General features: G+C 54.0%; 6 protein-coding genes across 6 annotated transcripts; 3 read left to right on the top strand and 3 right to left on the bottom strand.

The window, feature by feature from the left end:
* Window positions 1-249: 249 nt before the first annotated feature.
* On the top strand, window positions 250-2,250 carry UTP25 (rRNA-binding ribosome biosynthesis protein utp25; the record flags this gene model as incomplete). The annotated part of the gene is made up of 1 exon (XM_049382625.1): window positions 250-2,250. The coding sequence occupies one exon, from the start codon at window positions 250-252 to the stop codon at window positions 2,248-2,250; it is 2,001 nt and encodes a 666-aa protein (XP_049227633.1).
* Window positions 2,251-2,669: 419 nt separating this feature from the next.
* On the bottom strand, window positions 2,670-4,080 carry J4E87_011057 (uncharacterized protein; the record flags this gene model as incomplete). The annotated part of the gene is made up of 3 exons (XM_049382624.1): window positions 2,670-2,977; window positions 3,136-3,430; window positions 3,511-4,080. The coding sequence occupies 3 exons, from the start codon at window positions 4,078-4,080 to the stop codon at window positions 2,670-2,672; spliced, it is 1,173 nt and encodes a 390-aa protein (XP_049227632.1).
* Window positions 4,081-4,744: 664 nt separating this feature from the next.
* Window positions 4,745-5,305, bottom strand: J4E87_011056 (uncharacterized protein; the record flags this gene model as incomplete). The annotated part of the gene is made up of 1 exon (XM_049382623.1): window positions 4,745-5,305. One exon carries the CDS (start codon window positions 5,303-5,305, stop codon window positions 4,745-4,747), a length of 561 nt encoding a protein of 186 aa, XP_049227631.1.
* Window positions 5,306-5,861: 556 nt separating this feature from the next.
* Window positions 5,862-6,776, bottom strand: J4E87_011055 (uncharacterized protein; the record flags this gene model as incomplete). Its single annotated transcript, XM_049382622.1, has 1 exon — window positions 5,862-6,776. The coding sequence occupies one exon, from the start codon at window positions 6,774-6,776 to the stop codon at window positions 5,862-5,864; it is 915 nt and encodes a 304-aa protein (XP_049227630.1).
* A 5,157-nt stretch (window positions 6,777-11,933) lies between these two features.
* On the top strand, window positions 11,934-13,766 carry J4E87_011054 (uncharacterized protein; the record flags this gene model as incomplete). The annotated part of the gene is made up of 1 exon (XM_049382621.1): window positions 11,934-13,766. One exon carries the CDS (start codon window positions 11,934-11,936, stop codon window positions 13,764-13,766), a length of 1,833 nt encoding a protein of 610 aa, XP_049227629.1.
* A 1,774-nt stretch (window positions 13,767-15,540) lies between these two features.
* Window positions 15,541-15,999, top strand: J4E87_011053 (uncharacterized protein; the record flags this gene model as incomplete). Its single annotated transcript, XM_049382620.1, has 2 exons — window positions 15,541-15,598; window positions 15,706-15,999. Coding segments are annotated over 2 exons (352 nt in total), but the record flags the coding sequence as incomplete, so codon positions are not given.
* Between the last annotated feature and the right edge of the window lie 23 nt (window positions 16,000-16,022).

Below are 16,022 nucleotides of genomic sequence, written 5' to 3'. Positions count from 1 at the left end.
TACACCGCGCAACCGGCATGGCGCCAATGAGAGGACGAGGCGGCGCTCGTGGAGGAGGAAGGGGCGGCAGTAGAGGCGGCAGAGGCGGCGGAATGGGAAGGGGCAGAGGCGGCATGAGAGGTCGTGGAAGAGGTGGAAGCAGAGGCGGATTTGCCGCAGCGAGAACACGAGACGAGGTCGAAGATTCGTGAGTACGGATATTGGTCGCAGTTACATTAGTCCAATCCTAACAATACCAGGAACATCCCCATGCGCGAACCCACCCCATCCGACGAGAGCGAATCCGACGTATCAGAAGACGATGTCTCGGACGAAGAGGAGGAAGAAGAAGCGCAACCCATCTCGAACGCCTATGCGACTCTTCTGCAGTCTTTCTCGTCGCGCAATACTGGTTCGGAAGAGCATCGCAAGAAGAGGCGGAAGCTGGAGCACGATGAGCCTGAACAGGAGGTCGAAGTAGACGACGACGCTGAATCTACCACACTGGAGGGCGACGAGGCGGAGGACGAGCAGGCTGAGGTTGATAATGATGAAGACGCGGAGGATGACGACCAGGAAGAGCAGGAGCTCGAGCAGGCCTACCAGAAGCACTTTGCGAACCCCGATGAGAACGAACTAGCCATGCGACTCAAGCGGATAGCAGCCAACCAGTGGACATCACAGAAGCTGGATCGAGCGTCCGGAAAGGGCGTCGGCATATTCCAGGTTCCCAGCGACGAGGTCAAGCCAACCCGGAAGCTAAGAAGTGTACGCGACGTCCAGTTGAAAGCGCGACTTGTTGAAAACGCCCAGAAGAAGGTCGGCGCTTTCGATGAGCTAGAACAAGCCATCGCACCCTCAATCTTCGGCTACCAAGACCTGCTCTTCGGCGCAAGAACAGTCCAAAACGCCAGCCGTCTACGCGACATAACCTGTCTGCACGCCCTAAACCACATCCTCACAACCCGCGACCGCGTCCTCAAAAACAACGCCAAGCTTTCCACATCCAAAGACTCCTCCGACCCCGACATCGAATACCGCGACCAAGGATTCACGCGCCCCAAAATCCTCTTCCTCCTCGAGACGAAACAAGCCTGCGTCCGCGTCCTCGACTCCCTAACCTCGCTCCACGCCTTCGAGCAGCAAGAAAACAAAAAGCGCTTCCTCGACTCCTTCTCCCTTCCAGAAGAAAAATTCTCGCCCGACCGCCCCGCCGACTTCCGCGAGTTGTTCGAAGGAAACGACGACAACGAATTCCGCATCGGCGTAAAACTCACACGCAAGACGCTGAAGTTCTACTCCACATTCTACAACTCCGACATCATCTTCGCATCCACCCTCGGTCTGCGCCGCGCCATCGAAACCGGCGACCCCAAAAAGAAACAAGGCGACTCCGACTTCCTCTCCTCCATCGAAATGGTCATCATGGAACAAGCCGACGCAGCGCTAATGCAAAATTGGGAGCACGCAGAATACGTGTTCGAGCACTTGAATCTCCAGCCGAAAGATGCGCATGGCTGCGACTTTTCGCGCGTGAGGAGTTGGTATTTAGATGGCCATGCACCTTACATCCGTCAAACTATCATTCTATCCGCATTCCTAACACCGAAGATAAACACCCTGTTTAACAAACACATGCGCAACTACGCCGGCCGCCTGAAATACGTACCGGACCACACCGCCGGCCTCATCGAGTCACTCTCTTACGGAATCAAACAAACGTTCACGCGGTTCGACTCGCCGTCTCACCTCACAGACCCTGATGCGCGGTTTAAATACTTCACGAACTCGGTCTTGCCGGGTATTAGTCGGTTACCAAAACAACCAGATGGCGGGTTGGGTGCGTTGGTGTTTATACCGTCTTACCTAGACTTTGTACGCGTCAGGAACTCCCTCGTTGATTCCGATATCGCATACGCATCCATCAGCGAATACACAGACGCAACCGACGTCCGCAAGGCACGGTCCCATTTCATGAATGGCAAGCATTCCCTCCTTCTCTACACCGGCCGCGCGCACCATTTCCATCGCTATAATCTCAGGGGTGTGAAGCGCGTGGTGTTTTACGGCGTTCCTGAGAACCCCAAGTTCTACGACGAGATACTGGGGTTCGTGGGGAAGAGCATCGAGAGGGCGGAGATAAGCAGGGCGGAAGCGAGTGTCAAGGTGTGTTTTTCGAGGTGGGAGAGGATGGAGTTGGAGAGGATTGTGGGCGGGAAGAGGGTGGGGAGGATGGTGGGGGATAAGGGTGATGTTTTTGATTTTGTGTAGATGGGTGGAGGTGGTGGATTTGGGGATATGGATGATATTTGTGCTGCAGAGGTTGAGAGAGATGGTATGACTTTTCTCATTGAGGAGGTGTTAAGAAGCTATCTCAACCTTCATATACTCACTGAATCTCCCTTCGTTACAACCGGGTAGGTGGGGGAGGCTGCGGGAGATCTCGTCTACTACATGCTTATGTAATGCCGTCGTGTGAGATCCGTGCCGTTCGACTTACAACCACTGGTTGAACAACATTAGCCTACAGATCCTTCGTTGATTGAGAATGTATAGATCAATCTTTTGTATCTGGTCGACGGGTGCGTCTGACGATCTATGAAGCAGATAGTACAACTTTCTCGTCTTATATCCTTTCGAAGGCTATCGCAACCTCCATGCGCCAACCAAGCTCTCCTCGTTGCAACACGCTATGTTCGTACAACGACGACATGCTGTCTGATGAGGTTCTTTTCATCCCCTCTCTTCACCGACACATCCGTCGCAGTCATCCCATCATCCATCTCCAACGCATTCGTGACGTTCATCCCGCTCACCATCTTCGCAGCCACCGGTTTGACTTCGCCGACCCACGGATCCTTCGCGACGTAGAAGAGAAGGTATGGCAAGCTCGCCCCGGGCGGTTTGAACAGCCTCACCTTCTCGATGTACCGATTCCCACCGAGCTGGTCCTTGTGCTGGAGCAAGAGATAGCCCGCCCATCGACCCACCGGCGAACCTAGTATCTCGTTAGCCCGCGTTCCTTCCTCCATCTTCATCCCCATCGAGAAATCAGAGTTGTGCGATCAAACATACCCAGTATAGCCAACCCCCCCTTCCCCCCCTTCCCCTTCCCATCCATCAGAAACTCATGCCCCGGCCAAACTTTATACTCACTCTCCGGCGGCTCCAACAAGCCCAGCGCATGCCGAAATATCTCTCTACTCCCCGCATTCATCACCTGCGTCACAAGCAGATACTTCAATCCCTTCAATCCAGCGGGACTAGTCGCGCCGACGCGGTTCCACATGGCCCACCCGATATCCTGCGTGGTGCCTATGTCGGGGAGTTCGCTGGGCAGGGGCGTGCGGAACCAGGTGTATGTTTTTGCGGAGTAGGTCATGGACATGATGTTCATGAGGGCGAGGAGGCCGGAGGGGTTGGCGGCGAATTCGTAGGATGCGCCTGTGGCCTGGGGTGTGCGTGTGTTAGCCTCGGTTTTCATGGCGGTTGAATGAGGGTGAGGTGTACTCTGTATTCCCGCCCACAAACATCATAATACTGCTTCGCCTCATTCGGCAACTCCCCCTTCTCATCCCTCTTAATCGCCGGCCCATCCCGATGATTAACCTTGAAACACCGATTCGGCCCCCCATCCTTCGCCGCCTTCGTATCAAGACCAATCTCATCGAACGCGGCTTTAATCTTATGATACGCATCGAAGTCGCATTCGTTCTTTATCTTCTCGCTCAGTGCGTCACTGTCGTCGAAACCCCATTTCGCGAGGTCGGCACGCCCGTCGCCGGTGAACGGGGATTGACAGGTTTCAGCGTATTGCGGGAAGTCTTTGAAGAGCCAGCGCGCGATGTTGTCTTTGGATTTCATGGCGGAGTCGAGGGTTTGGCCGGTGGAGACGGCTTTGTCGTATTTGGCGTTGGGGGGTGGGGGGTCGGCGGTGGTGTGGACGGTGGAGGGATCGAATGTCGCTGCGGCATGGTCTTCGGGTGTATCTTTGAGGTTGACACCGTAGGTGAGGTTCGTGAGTGAGGTATCTCTGGGAGGGAGGACGTGTGTCGAGGCCAGTGTCGCGAGCACTGCGAGGGTGAGGATGTGGAGCTTCATGCTGGAAGCTGGCGTGGGAGGGGCTGGTGAGTGAAGGCTCTGCAAACAAAGTGAAGGTAAGGCATTGTGTCGGTAGCGGTGGATACGCTACTATGAGAGCAAACGCGCTTTTCGTTGGCGAGTGAGGTGAGAGCGACCCGTGGAAGGAAGGCGCGGCCAACGTCGACCTTCGACACCAGAGTCATCCTATCCCCAGTTTACTCCCATACTGCTGTGGCATCTCATAATGACAGTGGGCATCAAAGATGATGCGTGAGTCGCGCGACGAGGTGGAAGTTGAGAATCGAGACTTCGGCATGATGTAACGTTCACTCGCACTGCGCCATCGTCCTCGAACCACAACACCTGAGACTACATAGCTTCCCCAATCCAGACGCCTACATCCATATTCAACCGATCCCTTATTATTCTTTCGCTTTCAAGTCCCCTCTCCGCTTACAAGTCACATCGTCATAGCAATCGCTTATTAACTACATAAAACTACCACACGAATCTGAAGAAGCCATTTACAGACTACACACGACGCTTACAGGCATTTCCACACTCTTTGGCGTCGACGTATTCTTTAGCATCCTCAAGTACTTAGCTATCTTCATACCCGCTAGCACCTTCATGTTCATAGGCATTCTCATACTCGCTAGTGTCTCTATTCATCCACCATCCCCTACAACTTCCCCGCCAACCCCCCCTTCTCCGCGCTAAACGGCACAGCAACATTCTTCTCCGCCCACTCCTTCTCCGCATCCGTCCCCGGCATCGGCGGCACCATTCCATTCACCTTCCACAAATCCCTGTCTACATCTTCACAACTATACTCCCAATCGTAGCCTTTATCCGCAATAAACGGCTTCAACGCCTTGTCCACAGCATCCATAAAGCGGTGTTTGTGCTCGAGTGAAGTACTGTTCTCATGCGTCAGCACATACTTCCATGAGAGATGAACATAGGGATGTAAGTACAATTGCCTTGCAAGATGTTCCATCTTGATCCGTATCATAGACACTGAGCTATCGCGGCCGGGCTTGTTTGCTTCGCTGTTGGGTGAGGGACGGGGTACGCCGCCGATAAAGAAAGACTCGGGTTGAATGGGCTGGAAGAGGACGTTTACGTAGAATCTAGGGAGGCCGACGATGGTGTAGAGTTTTGTGATTTCGTTTGCGAGGGCGGTTTTATCGGGGAGCGAGGTGAAGGTGTTGGGGGGGTGGTAGATGATCCAGAGAGGCATTGCTGTGGTTGACGGGCGGGTACGAGGCTTTGAGTTGGGATTTACCTGGGAAATGTTGTGGGAGAAGGCGTTGTGTTGGTTGTCTGGATATCGGGTTTACTACGAGGCTTATATAATATCCAAATACATTCATGCATGCCGACGATGTAGATTTACCTAGGTAGGCTACACGTGATTAGGAATAGTAATCACAACCGAGTGGTTACTAAGGGCTGCGCTAATCATGCACCGCATTGGGACTAACAAGAGGACGTAGGACTTGGTACACCGCGCAATGACGACTAATCATGACCTTTGGCAGTCTTCTGGGCTTCGCTCTCGAACCTGAAGTCGTCCTGCGATTAACTTTGGGTGTAGCCGTCATGGTGATTCATCGTTGCGTGGGAACGTGATTTTGTGGGAGTTTATTCCCCCGCATATTGTTACTAGACGGGTATCACTAGTGCTGGATAGCAGTTTCGCGACTAGCGTGATTGGTAGACTACTATCACGTCCGTAACCATCGTTGACTTGCCCGCGTTGAGGTATGCGGCTCTATTCTACAACGGACCCGCGTTCACAAATCCGCCACAACCCTTCGTACGACTTCATCGAGATCTTCCTCTTGCAGCCCTAGCAGATCATTTGCAAAGCCTTCCTTCTCTTTCCAGTCCGCAGCGACCACTCCCCACACTGCGACGACCTCTTCCCTCGCCTCACCATCTCCACTCAGCATCTTCGGCCGAGAAACGTCCAGCTCTTCCTTACTGTTCTGATCGATGCGCTCAAACTTGTCGCCTGTAGCCTTCTCCAGCGCAGCAAGAACCTCGAGTTGCGTGACATGGTGGCTGTGGACGTAGAGTAGCTTGTTAGCAGTTTCATCTGGCTTCTCCAAGATCTTGATGACTGCTTTGCCGATGAAGTCCAGGTTCGAAGCGGAGAACTTGATGTTACCGCCGTCGAGAATGTATGCTTTGCGCCCTTTTACATCGAACTTCAGTAGACCGCAGGTCATGCCCCAATCGAAGAAGTGGCCGGTGACGAGACTCGTCCAAGTCAGCTTCCCCATGCCGTCCTCGCGCTCCTTGTTCTCCAATGTCAGGAGGTAATCTCGCACGTCTTTCTTGCCCTTCATCAGCGGTAGAATCTCATTCGTCTTGTCATCCGCAGAATCGCAGCTGCCGAATTCGGCGGGCATGACGCGCTTCACGCCGCCCTTGAATGCGGCATCGATGAGCTTCTTCTGCGACTCGACATGGCTTCCTGCGATGGTGATGACGAGGGCGTCGATCTTGTTTTCTCGTAGTACTTTGGCGACTCCATCAACGTTGAGATCATCGGGGATTGTAATGACTTTCGTTTTGGGGTAGACCGATTTGGATGTTTGGCGGTTGAGGACGAAGATGTCGAACTCGGAGGTTTTGAGCGCGTTGAGGACGGGTGCGCCGAGCGTGCCTGTGCCACCGATGAGGGCGACGTTGGTGATGGCCATTGTGTTGTGCGGTGTGGATATATGTGATGGTTGCGGGATGAGTTAAGGCGGCTTCATGGGGAAGGGGCGATCGGCTACGGGCGCCTAGTCACGGTCCTACCTGATCATGGAGGCTTCCATCACGTCTTTCGAACGCGGGATCGTACACTACGCGAACTCCATCTCTATACGCGCGCGACAAGGTAAAGCCATCAATCGCGAGGACATACGGCGTTCGCGTGTGTTGATGTCGATGATGTCATAGCACTCTCCGACGGCTACATCGGCGGCTATCGCTCTGCTATGAAGCTGGCACTCACGACGTCGCTGCCAACCCATCGCTTTATAGCCCGCAGTCGCTGTGCTACACTCGCGTACACGTCCAATGACTGAACAACATATCCCGGTCCATGGGTGTGTCGACTGCGCCGCATGCCCTCATCTTGGATGCGCGGGTGCGGGGTTGGTGCGACTTGACATGAAAACCTATAGAGTCGGCTGGGTAATCTCTGCTACTTTGCGCCCCTTTCTCTTGCCTTGTACCCTGTTGTTTAGCCGGACGGGTTCTGCAGTATGCTACAAAGCTGATGTTACCCGCCGCGCAAACCTGACGTCTCAACTGCCTTGATCCGACTTGCCGTGGGTCATACATCAAGCCCAGATCTGGCAACCAAAGATGGAGGATCATGAGGCGCCTTACCAGTATCAACCAATGAACGCCAGCTACGAGATCCGCGTCCTCCATTTGGAGCCAGGCGCGTTCGCTGAACCTCTCCGCGGCAGCCTCGTGGTACAGAAGATTAGGGACGCCAAAGCAGCCCCGCCAGCTTACGATTGCGTATCCTATTGCTGGGGCACTCAAGAGAATTTTGTGTCCCTCAATTGCGATGGCAAAGTGCTCCGAATCACGGCGACCGTCGATGAAATGTTGCGACATTTGAGGAAGCCTACAGAGTCATGTTATCTCTGGATAGATGCTAGTACGTACTGATGCATTCTCCATCACACCGGCTTTACTGACCCAAGGCAAAGTCTGCATCGACCAAGCCGAAAGGCAAGAAAAGAGCCGACAAGTGCGTACGATGGACATTATCTATGCCTTGGCTTGCAAAGTACACGTCTGGCTAGGCCCCGCAACGGACGAAGAGATTGATTCTGTGTGGCCAATGTTCAGGACCGGTGACCCCGAACCGGGTTTTTCGTTCATGGACGAGGCCTATGTTACAATCTTTCATCAGACCATAGATAGGAAGGTCTGGAGTCGTTGTTCCGACGAAACGACGTCACTCTCTTTGTGTGTGAAGAAGTTCTTCCATCGGGCTTGGTTCACAAGACGATGGATCCTGCAAGAGGTATCCCTTGCCCGCGAGGTGATCGTTCATTGCGGATTTCATGAAGTTCCGTGGGTTAGATTCCACCAGGGCGCGCACTTTCATCGCAGTCTTCTTGATAGTAGCCAGCGTGAGCACGGTGCCTGTAGTTTTGCTACCGTGGCAACACAGGCCCTCGAAACTATTGAAAGTCTGGAGACTTCAAGGACGCAGAAGAAAGATTATGTTGAGGGAATGGAAAGAAACCCACATCACGCGATTAAGAGAGTACTGGGGCTTCTGGAGCAGTATCATCGTGCCAATTGTGTCGACGAACGCGATCGCCTGTATGCCTTGTACGGTCTCTTGCTAAGTACAAAGCTTCCCCCTGTACAAGTTAGACCGTTGATGCGAGTGTGCCCGGTGAATTACAACAGTCACTTTTCGGACGTCTATACCGATTTTGCCGCCGCTGCGGTTGGATCTGGGCATGGTTTTCAAGTTCTCGCACAAGTCATCGAATTTGGGGCACTCTCCCAGCAAGACAAGCGCTGGCCTTCATGGGTACCCAGCTGGAACACAGAAAAGACCATGGAGGATATGAAGGATATGCTCACACTCCACACGAAGAATCCTCGATTTTCGCCAGATGTCCGCGACGCCCCCGAGAGCTACTATTTCCCCTCAATGAAGCTGGGTACAGGAGATACAGCCATGTTTATAGAAGTGTACAACTCTAGAGCGCTTCGATTCCGTGGTTCTACCGATCGCATTTGCGAGGTTCAACCGAGCACCTGCCGTCTGGACATGCTAGCATCTATGAAAACGATGCTTGGTCGTCGATTTGTTGTCCGTCAATTTGTTGTTCAGGCTTCAACAATATCCAGAGACATCGTGGCGTGGTTAGTCATTCTCGCGATTACCCGCGCGCCAACGATGTTGTCACGACCACGTGTCGAGGTCAAAGGCTCTCTGACTACACCATGGTGGCACGATGAAATCAAGTCGAGTAACTACACCGAAATGCATAAATACGTAAGGAAGGTTTTCGGATTACCACTGGAAGAAGATCCAAAACGGAAGTATGAAATAGACCATGACAGTTTTGTGTCGGAAGCGAGGCGAGTACTGCAGGGCCTCTATCCGTTCCGCTACGAACACGAAGGATGTGCAGCGTTCGGCATCGCCTTCGCAGAAGTACAGACTGGGGACTTTGTGTTTCGTACCGCTGAAGCACTCAGCCACAAAGATGAAGACGGAGTCCATATGCCTCCGGTCAGTGGGTTGATAATCCGGCCTTATCATCAAGCGAGCCCTGCAGGCCCTGCCACGTTCCGTCTCGTGGGCATGTGCTTTGCTTACTGCCACGATGTGGAGGAACCAGAGTTGGTCGAGGTTGTCTTGGTATAGGGAATACTGGCTGGAATAGGCATAAAAATCAGGCCGGCAGTAATTCAAGGCTTCAAGACCACATGGACATCGCTTTGATCTGCCACATTGAAGAACACATATATAGCTGGCCTGCACACAACTCGGAGAAAAATTCTTTGTCGTCTCCTGGACTCAAAGATACCAAAGAGAGACATCCTTTCAGAAGACACAACGATGGGTCGCAGCTGGGAGGGATGCAGCATCGAGGCCCATTATACATGGAAAAACATGAACAGGTGCGCTGCCGTCTACAATGACATATGAGACAAAAGCTGATAGCATTGCAAAGCAATGTAGGCTTCAGATCAAATCATGCCCCAGCGAAGCTGCGGTGGTGATGCAGTATAATTGTGCCATCAGGAAACTACCGACGGAGTAGGATACGTTGAGAAATGCCATCAAGCGGTGACACGCCGGACACTGCAGCGGACAACCTCAGAGCTATCGAGAATATCCCGTACACACTAAGCTATAATTCCAGTGACCAGCCCGATGCTGGATCCGGCCTCATTCTGAGTCAAAAGCGCGTTCTCTTCTTGGTTGCGACGAGTCGTGGGATCCAAGTCCATAATCGCGATGGCAACTGGAATGGCGATTGCGACAGCGACAAAGATGAAGCGAGCGCCGCAGATGCGCCGGTATTGACATCACCGGATGTAAGAATTTATCTTCAAGCCGCGATTTCCCATGCTCCGGGTAGCAGCGCGTGATGCGCAGAATCAGAATCGCGAAATTCCTTCTTTTCAACATGAGTGTTTGGTGTTCTCGATGCTTGGGAGCATTTCCGCGGTGTTTGATCCGGAGCGTGCATCGGGGCACCCACGTGCCGACGCAAGCTGCATCGAAAGCACGGGCGAAACCGGAGACGGAAGACCGCCCGGGACCGCGATAAGCTTCCAAGGTTTAGCCCTCCACGCAATCCCATCACCGTTTCCAATAAGAGTCATATCGCGGTGGGAGTTTGCCTCTCTACGGTCCTTGTGACATACAGTGTTCTTCGAAGAACATTCTCGTCGTCTCTCACGCCACCCGAATCTATCCAAGTATATATCTCCAACACATCACATGACGTCTTCAATCGTGAGCGTACGATCACGACCAGCCGATCGCCATCGTGGTGTTGAGAATGTTTCAGCTGGGGGGTGCAGGCTCGCGGCGTCTGAGTGGGCCGGTTGGTGGTCGCCAGTGTGGAGGGCGGCACTAAGGGAGGCCGCGCATGCAGGCCAAGCCCAACGCCACAAAATGGCGCCGGAGCGTCCAGGCTTGGACGCATAATTGACTTGGGCTAAGAAGAGTACCTTGTTCCACACGGCGAGGGTGAGGTGTAAACTTCACCGGATGGTGATCGAGGCCTGGTGGGTTGTGGGTGTTGGATGTAGACTATTGAGTGCGATACCCAGGGACCTAGGTAGTGTATCCAGGATCGTATTTTGATCCGAGGCTTCCGATGGTAGTGATGCTGTTGCCTGGCGTATGCGCAGTGCAGTGCAGTGCGACAGCAACTGTTGTTGCTGCTGCTGTCTCGCGTGGTGCCACCTACTCCCACCACGTTGACTCCCCGCGGACAGCCGGCAGCGGATGACATAACGACACTGAGACGACTTGAGTCGTTAAACGTTTGCTGGCAGCGACTTAGCGGATGCGCCCCTTGGCTAACACTTAGCGAAAGGCCCCATAATGATGTAAATTGCGCGAAAAGCAAACCTTGGGCGCGCAGCTGGCAGCGACGTCGTCCAGTGAGCGGTGGAGTTGCGATACAGTATGAAGGTGACTACCAGAGGTGTCTGCTATTTTCATGTGAATTGCTTTGTCGAGACTTTTGTCTGAGACGCAAGGGCAACATCGCCAATTCCGGCAAGGAGGTGGGCTGACCGGGGCCCCCCGGCTAGCGCGGCTTAGGCCAGCCCGTACGTGTGGAAATGCGCTGAATGACTGCTCCCCCCGAACTTCGTCGTCGCTGCCCTTCATCACAACATCATCGCCGTCTGGCACACCATCCCCTCACCTTCCCCCCCACCACCGCCTCTCCACGGCCTTTTGTAGCCCTGCACGCCTGTAATACGCCCCTCTCTCCTGTATTCACGAATTCTTGCCCGGAATTTCGTGCTGGTGCGGCTGTCTCTTCCTTATCAACCTTGAGTGGCCGATCATCGCGCCTCTTGCCCTCCACGTCACCACCTCAACGGCTTAACTGCTTGTTGCTTCTCTTCCTGCACTCCTTCGCCCGCACTTGATACCCCCTACCCGTTTTAATATTCTCTCCTGCACGACTTGCCCTTCGATTTTCCCGAAGATATAAGTCGCGCATTACTGTTGTTGCGCCTGCTGCAACGTCATCCTGCAGCCTCACTAGCACTCGACTTCGATGCGCACGACCCTCACAACTACAGATGAGCTCTGTTGGTTTTAGGCTTCCACTTCTTTCACAATGCAGTCCATGTTCCGCCTCCCATGGTGTAACGAGTCGCCTGGCGACAAGATCATGGAGAAGTCGACGCTCCACAAGTCAAGACCGCTGCCGGTCGACATGCCACACTTCATGAACAACATGAATAAGATCAAGCGGAAACGGACTGACAGCCCTGAGCCAGTAGCCAAGAAGTGGAAGGGCGCGCATGGTGAGGTGAGACCGTCGACGGTCAACGCAAATGCGAATGCAAACGCGAAAGCTGCGACCGACAATGGACGTCTTCCTACTTCTACTGAAGTGGATGCGCGACCCAAGGCACAGCCGAGGAAAGAGGGCGCAAGCAAGAGCAAGGCCGCGAAACCTCAACAAACGACTGCCAAACCTGACTCCATCAACACGCCATCGACCACCATGGACTCTGGACTGACCCCTGTGCAACAAGCCATCGAAGCGCAAATCAACTACGAAATTCTGCTCAAGCACAACGAACTTCGTTTGATTGAACAGGAGCTCGCCAAGTGCCAGGTTTCTCTCGAGCAGCTGAGGCGTTGTTCGCTCATCCCATTCCCCGGTACCGAAGGCCTTAGTGAGGATGTCAGTCTCGGGGTTGGTGCTTCATTGCAACCCAGCTCTGGCATGACAGAACCTCAGTATGCTGCTCCTTGGGGAGTCACCGACGGCCCGTACACTCGCCACTACGCAAAATGGTTGATCTCAGACGCCAAGTTCGACCCTGTATCTGAACGCGCATTCGCTCAGCAAGCTCAAGGGTACTTTGGCACTGGTGAAGGCAGGACGACGCGCGGCAGCTTTGCTGACTATGGGTCTCACAGAGGCCGCACGTCGCGAACTTCAACTGGAATGTTGAAGCTCACGCCCCTTGGTGAAACTCCAGCACCAGCGCCCAAGGTCGACCCGTTGTTGCACAAGCGATCGACGGACGGTCAGTGGGTGCGCCTGTACTGCGCCCCGTGTGGCCACAGCAACTTCTCCAACACCCAGGGTTTCCTCAATCACTGCCGGATCAAGCACACGCAGGTCTTCAAGAGCCACGACGCTGCAGCCATCGCATGTGGTGTTCCTGTGGATGTTGACAATGTTGGTACTCCTGTTGCCGCTGCCGCTGCCGAACCTGCGAGCGCTCCAGTTGCGCCTCCAGCTGTGTCATTCCCTGTTGTTGCCACTCCCGGCATCGTCCACCCACTAGCATCACAATCCGCACCCGTCCCACAAGCCCGGGAGGTACACCGTGATCAGAACGCCTCACCACGTGACGATTCCAAGGTTACCACCCCGGCTAACTTTGCCAAGTCATCATCGACGCCCTACCTTGCTGCCCGATTCGCCAACAGCGGCGCCCAAGGCGACTTCAAGGAGCTTGTCGAGACTGCCCGCGCAAAGGTCGACCTGGACGCCATGGATGCCTCGGATGACGACAGCCCTGCCCCGACCCCCGTGTCAGCAGTGCCGCCGCATCTAGCGCGCCTCCCTGCCAGCGGACCCGCAAGCAAAGCCCCGTCAGCACGACCAGGCAGCAAGAAGGGCAGCAATTCCAGTCACGCGCGCCTGCCGTTGTCGTTCCCGTCTCCCACCAAGTCTGAAGGCGATCATCACATGCCAAGCTCACCGGTAGATCTCAGCCCTCACACGGTTGAGTCCAACCCTGGGCTTGTCAGCGATCACGACGACGACGATGATGAAGACGCTGACGATGCACACAGCCAACCTGATCTTTCCATCGGCGGCGACGACGTCATGGTCGAGGATGCGAGTGACGTCGAGGGTGTGCAGGAACGCAGGGGTTCACGACCGGCCCTCCATGGCTGCTTCGAAAAGGGAGAGGGAAGCCGGAAGCACTGAGCAGCGAGAGCGAGTTAGGTCCGGCTCACGCTGTTGCTGTTTCTCATCCCCTTCTTCCTTAACGATGTCACTTGTCATGGAGCTATGGTATTCTTTCTTTCTACTCAACACCGGCGGCTTTTCTCCATTCTTCACTTATACACGGGTTACCAGCAATGGACGGAGTCGGTCCGGCTGGCTCAGGGCATTCCAACATGTTCTGCTTTTTGATGTTTGGTTTACTTATATTCTTACCTGCGTGTCACTTCTACTGCTGTTCTTACGGAAATGCCCTCAAAATGTGTCAGAAACTCTCATCTCACGAGTCGAGCGAGTCGTTGTCCTTCCCATCCCTTCCCATCACAGAAAGGAAGGAAGGTGGCTCTTTAGTTTAGGCGCTGGAAACGTCGTGTATCATCACCTTTTGCTATATGTACGAAATTGGGTGGTGTCTCTGGTCGGTGGTTGTTGTTTCATCTTTTTATGGGATGGAGTGGGTGGTATTAGATGGAAAGTCTTTTGGGGGTTGTGCTGGTACACTGGCATTTGGCTAAAATGATGGCAAGGAGTGTGAAAGCTTGCTTGCGCGATTTGTTTGCTGCCTTTATGTATATAACCTTTTTAATTTTATGAAAATCTTGTTAAATATATATGGTGGGATGGGTTTGTGTGATTTTGGTGTTGTCGCTGATTGCCTGCCGTGGCTTGTTGGTCAATGTGAAGGTTGACCTCGACGGCATGCGTGACTGGTAGTTTGATCGACATGTCCATTGCCCGGTTCCTGATGCTGTTCCCATAACGCCTCGCTTTGTAAATGTGTCCTCCGCGAATCCCTCTGTTCGCCTTCGCTACGATGTATCCTCCTACAGCACAACCGGCTCAACTCATAAACTGCAGTACCTGTGTATCGTCAGCTTCCATCTCCATCCCCATCCCATCCCCCTCCCTCCTCCCCTATCCCCCCTCCCCTATCCCTCCCTCCTCCCTCCCTTCTTATCACAAAATCCCACTTACAGCCATAACAACACAAGCCAAACTAACATACGGGCTCAGCCTCTCCCCCACACGCGCAGCCTTCCAAACAGGCGATATCCAATACTTCTCCTTGTTTCGGTCGAGGGGGCCCGGGAAAGTCGCGTGTGCGTACGTGGCCGTGCAGATTGTGAGGAGGATTACGAGGAGCAGGGATTGGAAGTTGAAGAGTGCGGTCTTTGAGATTGTTAGCGAACATGGACGAGAGGGAAAGCGGGGTACGGGCCATTTTGATAGTAGTGGATGTGGATGTGGATGTGGATGTAGATGCGAAGGTGGAGGGTTTATCGTGGTGGTTTTGGATAGGTGTCGAATAGTCTGCGTTCGTCGCTCGTAGTGTCTTCGCGTATATCCCAGAGTAGATGCGCTCGTAGTCAGAGAGAGGGTAGGTAAAGGTTGCTGCCTAGTGAAAGCGCGCGCGTTAGGCCAGATTGTCGCTTTACTGTAGTTGGTGAACGTTGGTTGCGCCCACGGACAGCTGGTCTGTGCGCACTCCCGACCGCCGCATGTGGGATCGTCATTGCAGCTCGCGCAGCGCGCTAGCTATTGTTGCTGGAACAAGCGCGACGGAGGATCGCGACTTCACCTCAACTATCGAAGAACGACTATTACGGCACCGCGGAAACTCATTGTACGGGCGTTGCGCGCAGGAACCACACGCGATTGTTACGGATAGCGGCGACGAAGCAAAGATCAAGAAGAGCGCTGAGAGAGGAGAACGAGGCAGTCGAACAACGACAAAGAGCGCGAGAGACACAACACCATGACAGAGCCACGTATGCGCCTGCGGCAAAAAGGCCAGCAGTTTCCTACGCAAGACTGTAAGTCCCCATACCCCAATCCATCAGTACCCCCAACGCGCACCCAAACCCCCAAGCCCCGATCACCACCATCCACCCAAACTAACCCGCCCTCCCCTCATCTCCAGTAGAAGCCTTCCTCCTCGCCTTCGGCGACAACGACTACCCGCTCCCCGAAACCATGCGCGTCCTCGACGAAATCATAACCGACTACATCATCGAAACCTGCCACGAAGCCGCGTCCGTCGCGCACCACGCACGCCGCGCCAAAATCAAGCTCGACGACTTTAAATTCATGTTGAGAAGGGATACGGGGAAGCTGGGTAGGGTGAGCGAGATGCTGGAGACGGATAAGGAGTTGAAGAGGAAGAGGAAGGCGTTTGATACTGATGAGGGGGCTGTGCTGGTGGAGAAGGATGGAGGTGGGGATGGGAATGGGGAGGGT

Source organism: Alternaria ethzedia, assembly GCF_023757985.1.
Source record: "Alternaria ethzedia strain BMP 0044 chromosome Unknown scaffold_68, whole genome shotgun sequence".
In the NCBI taxonomy this organism is placed as follows: Eukaryota; Fungi; Ascomycota; class Dothideomycetes; order Pleosporales; family Pleosporaceae; genus Alternaria; species Alternaria ethzedia.
Note: the sequence above shows the minus strand (reverse complement) of the source record. Positions and strands in the feature narration are given on the sequence as shown.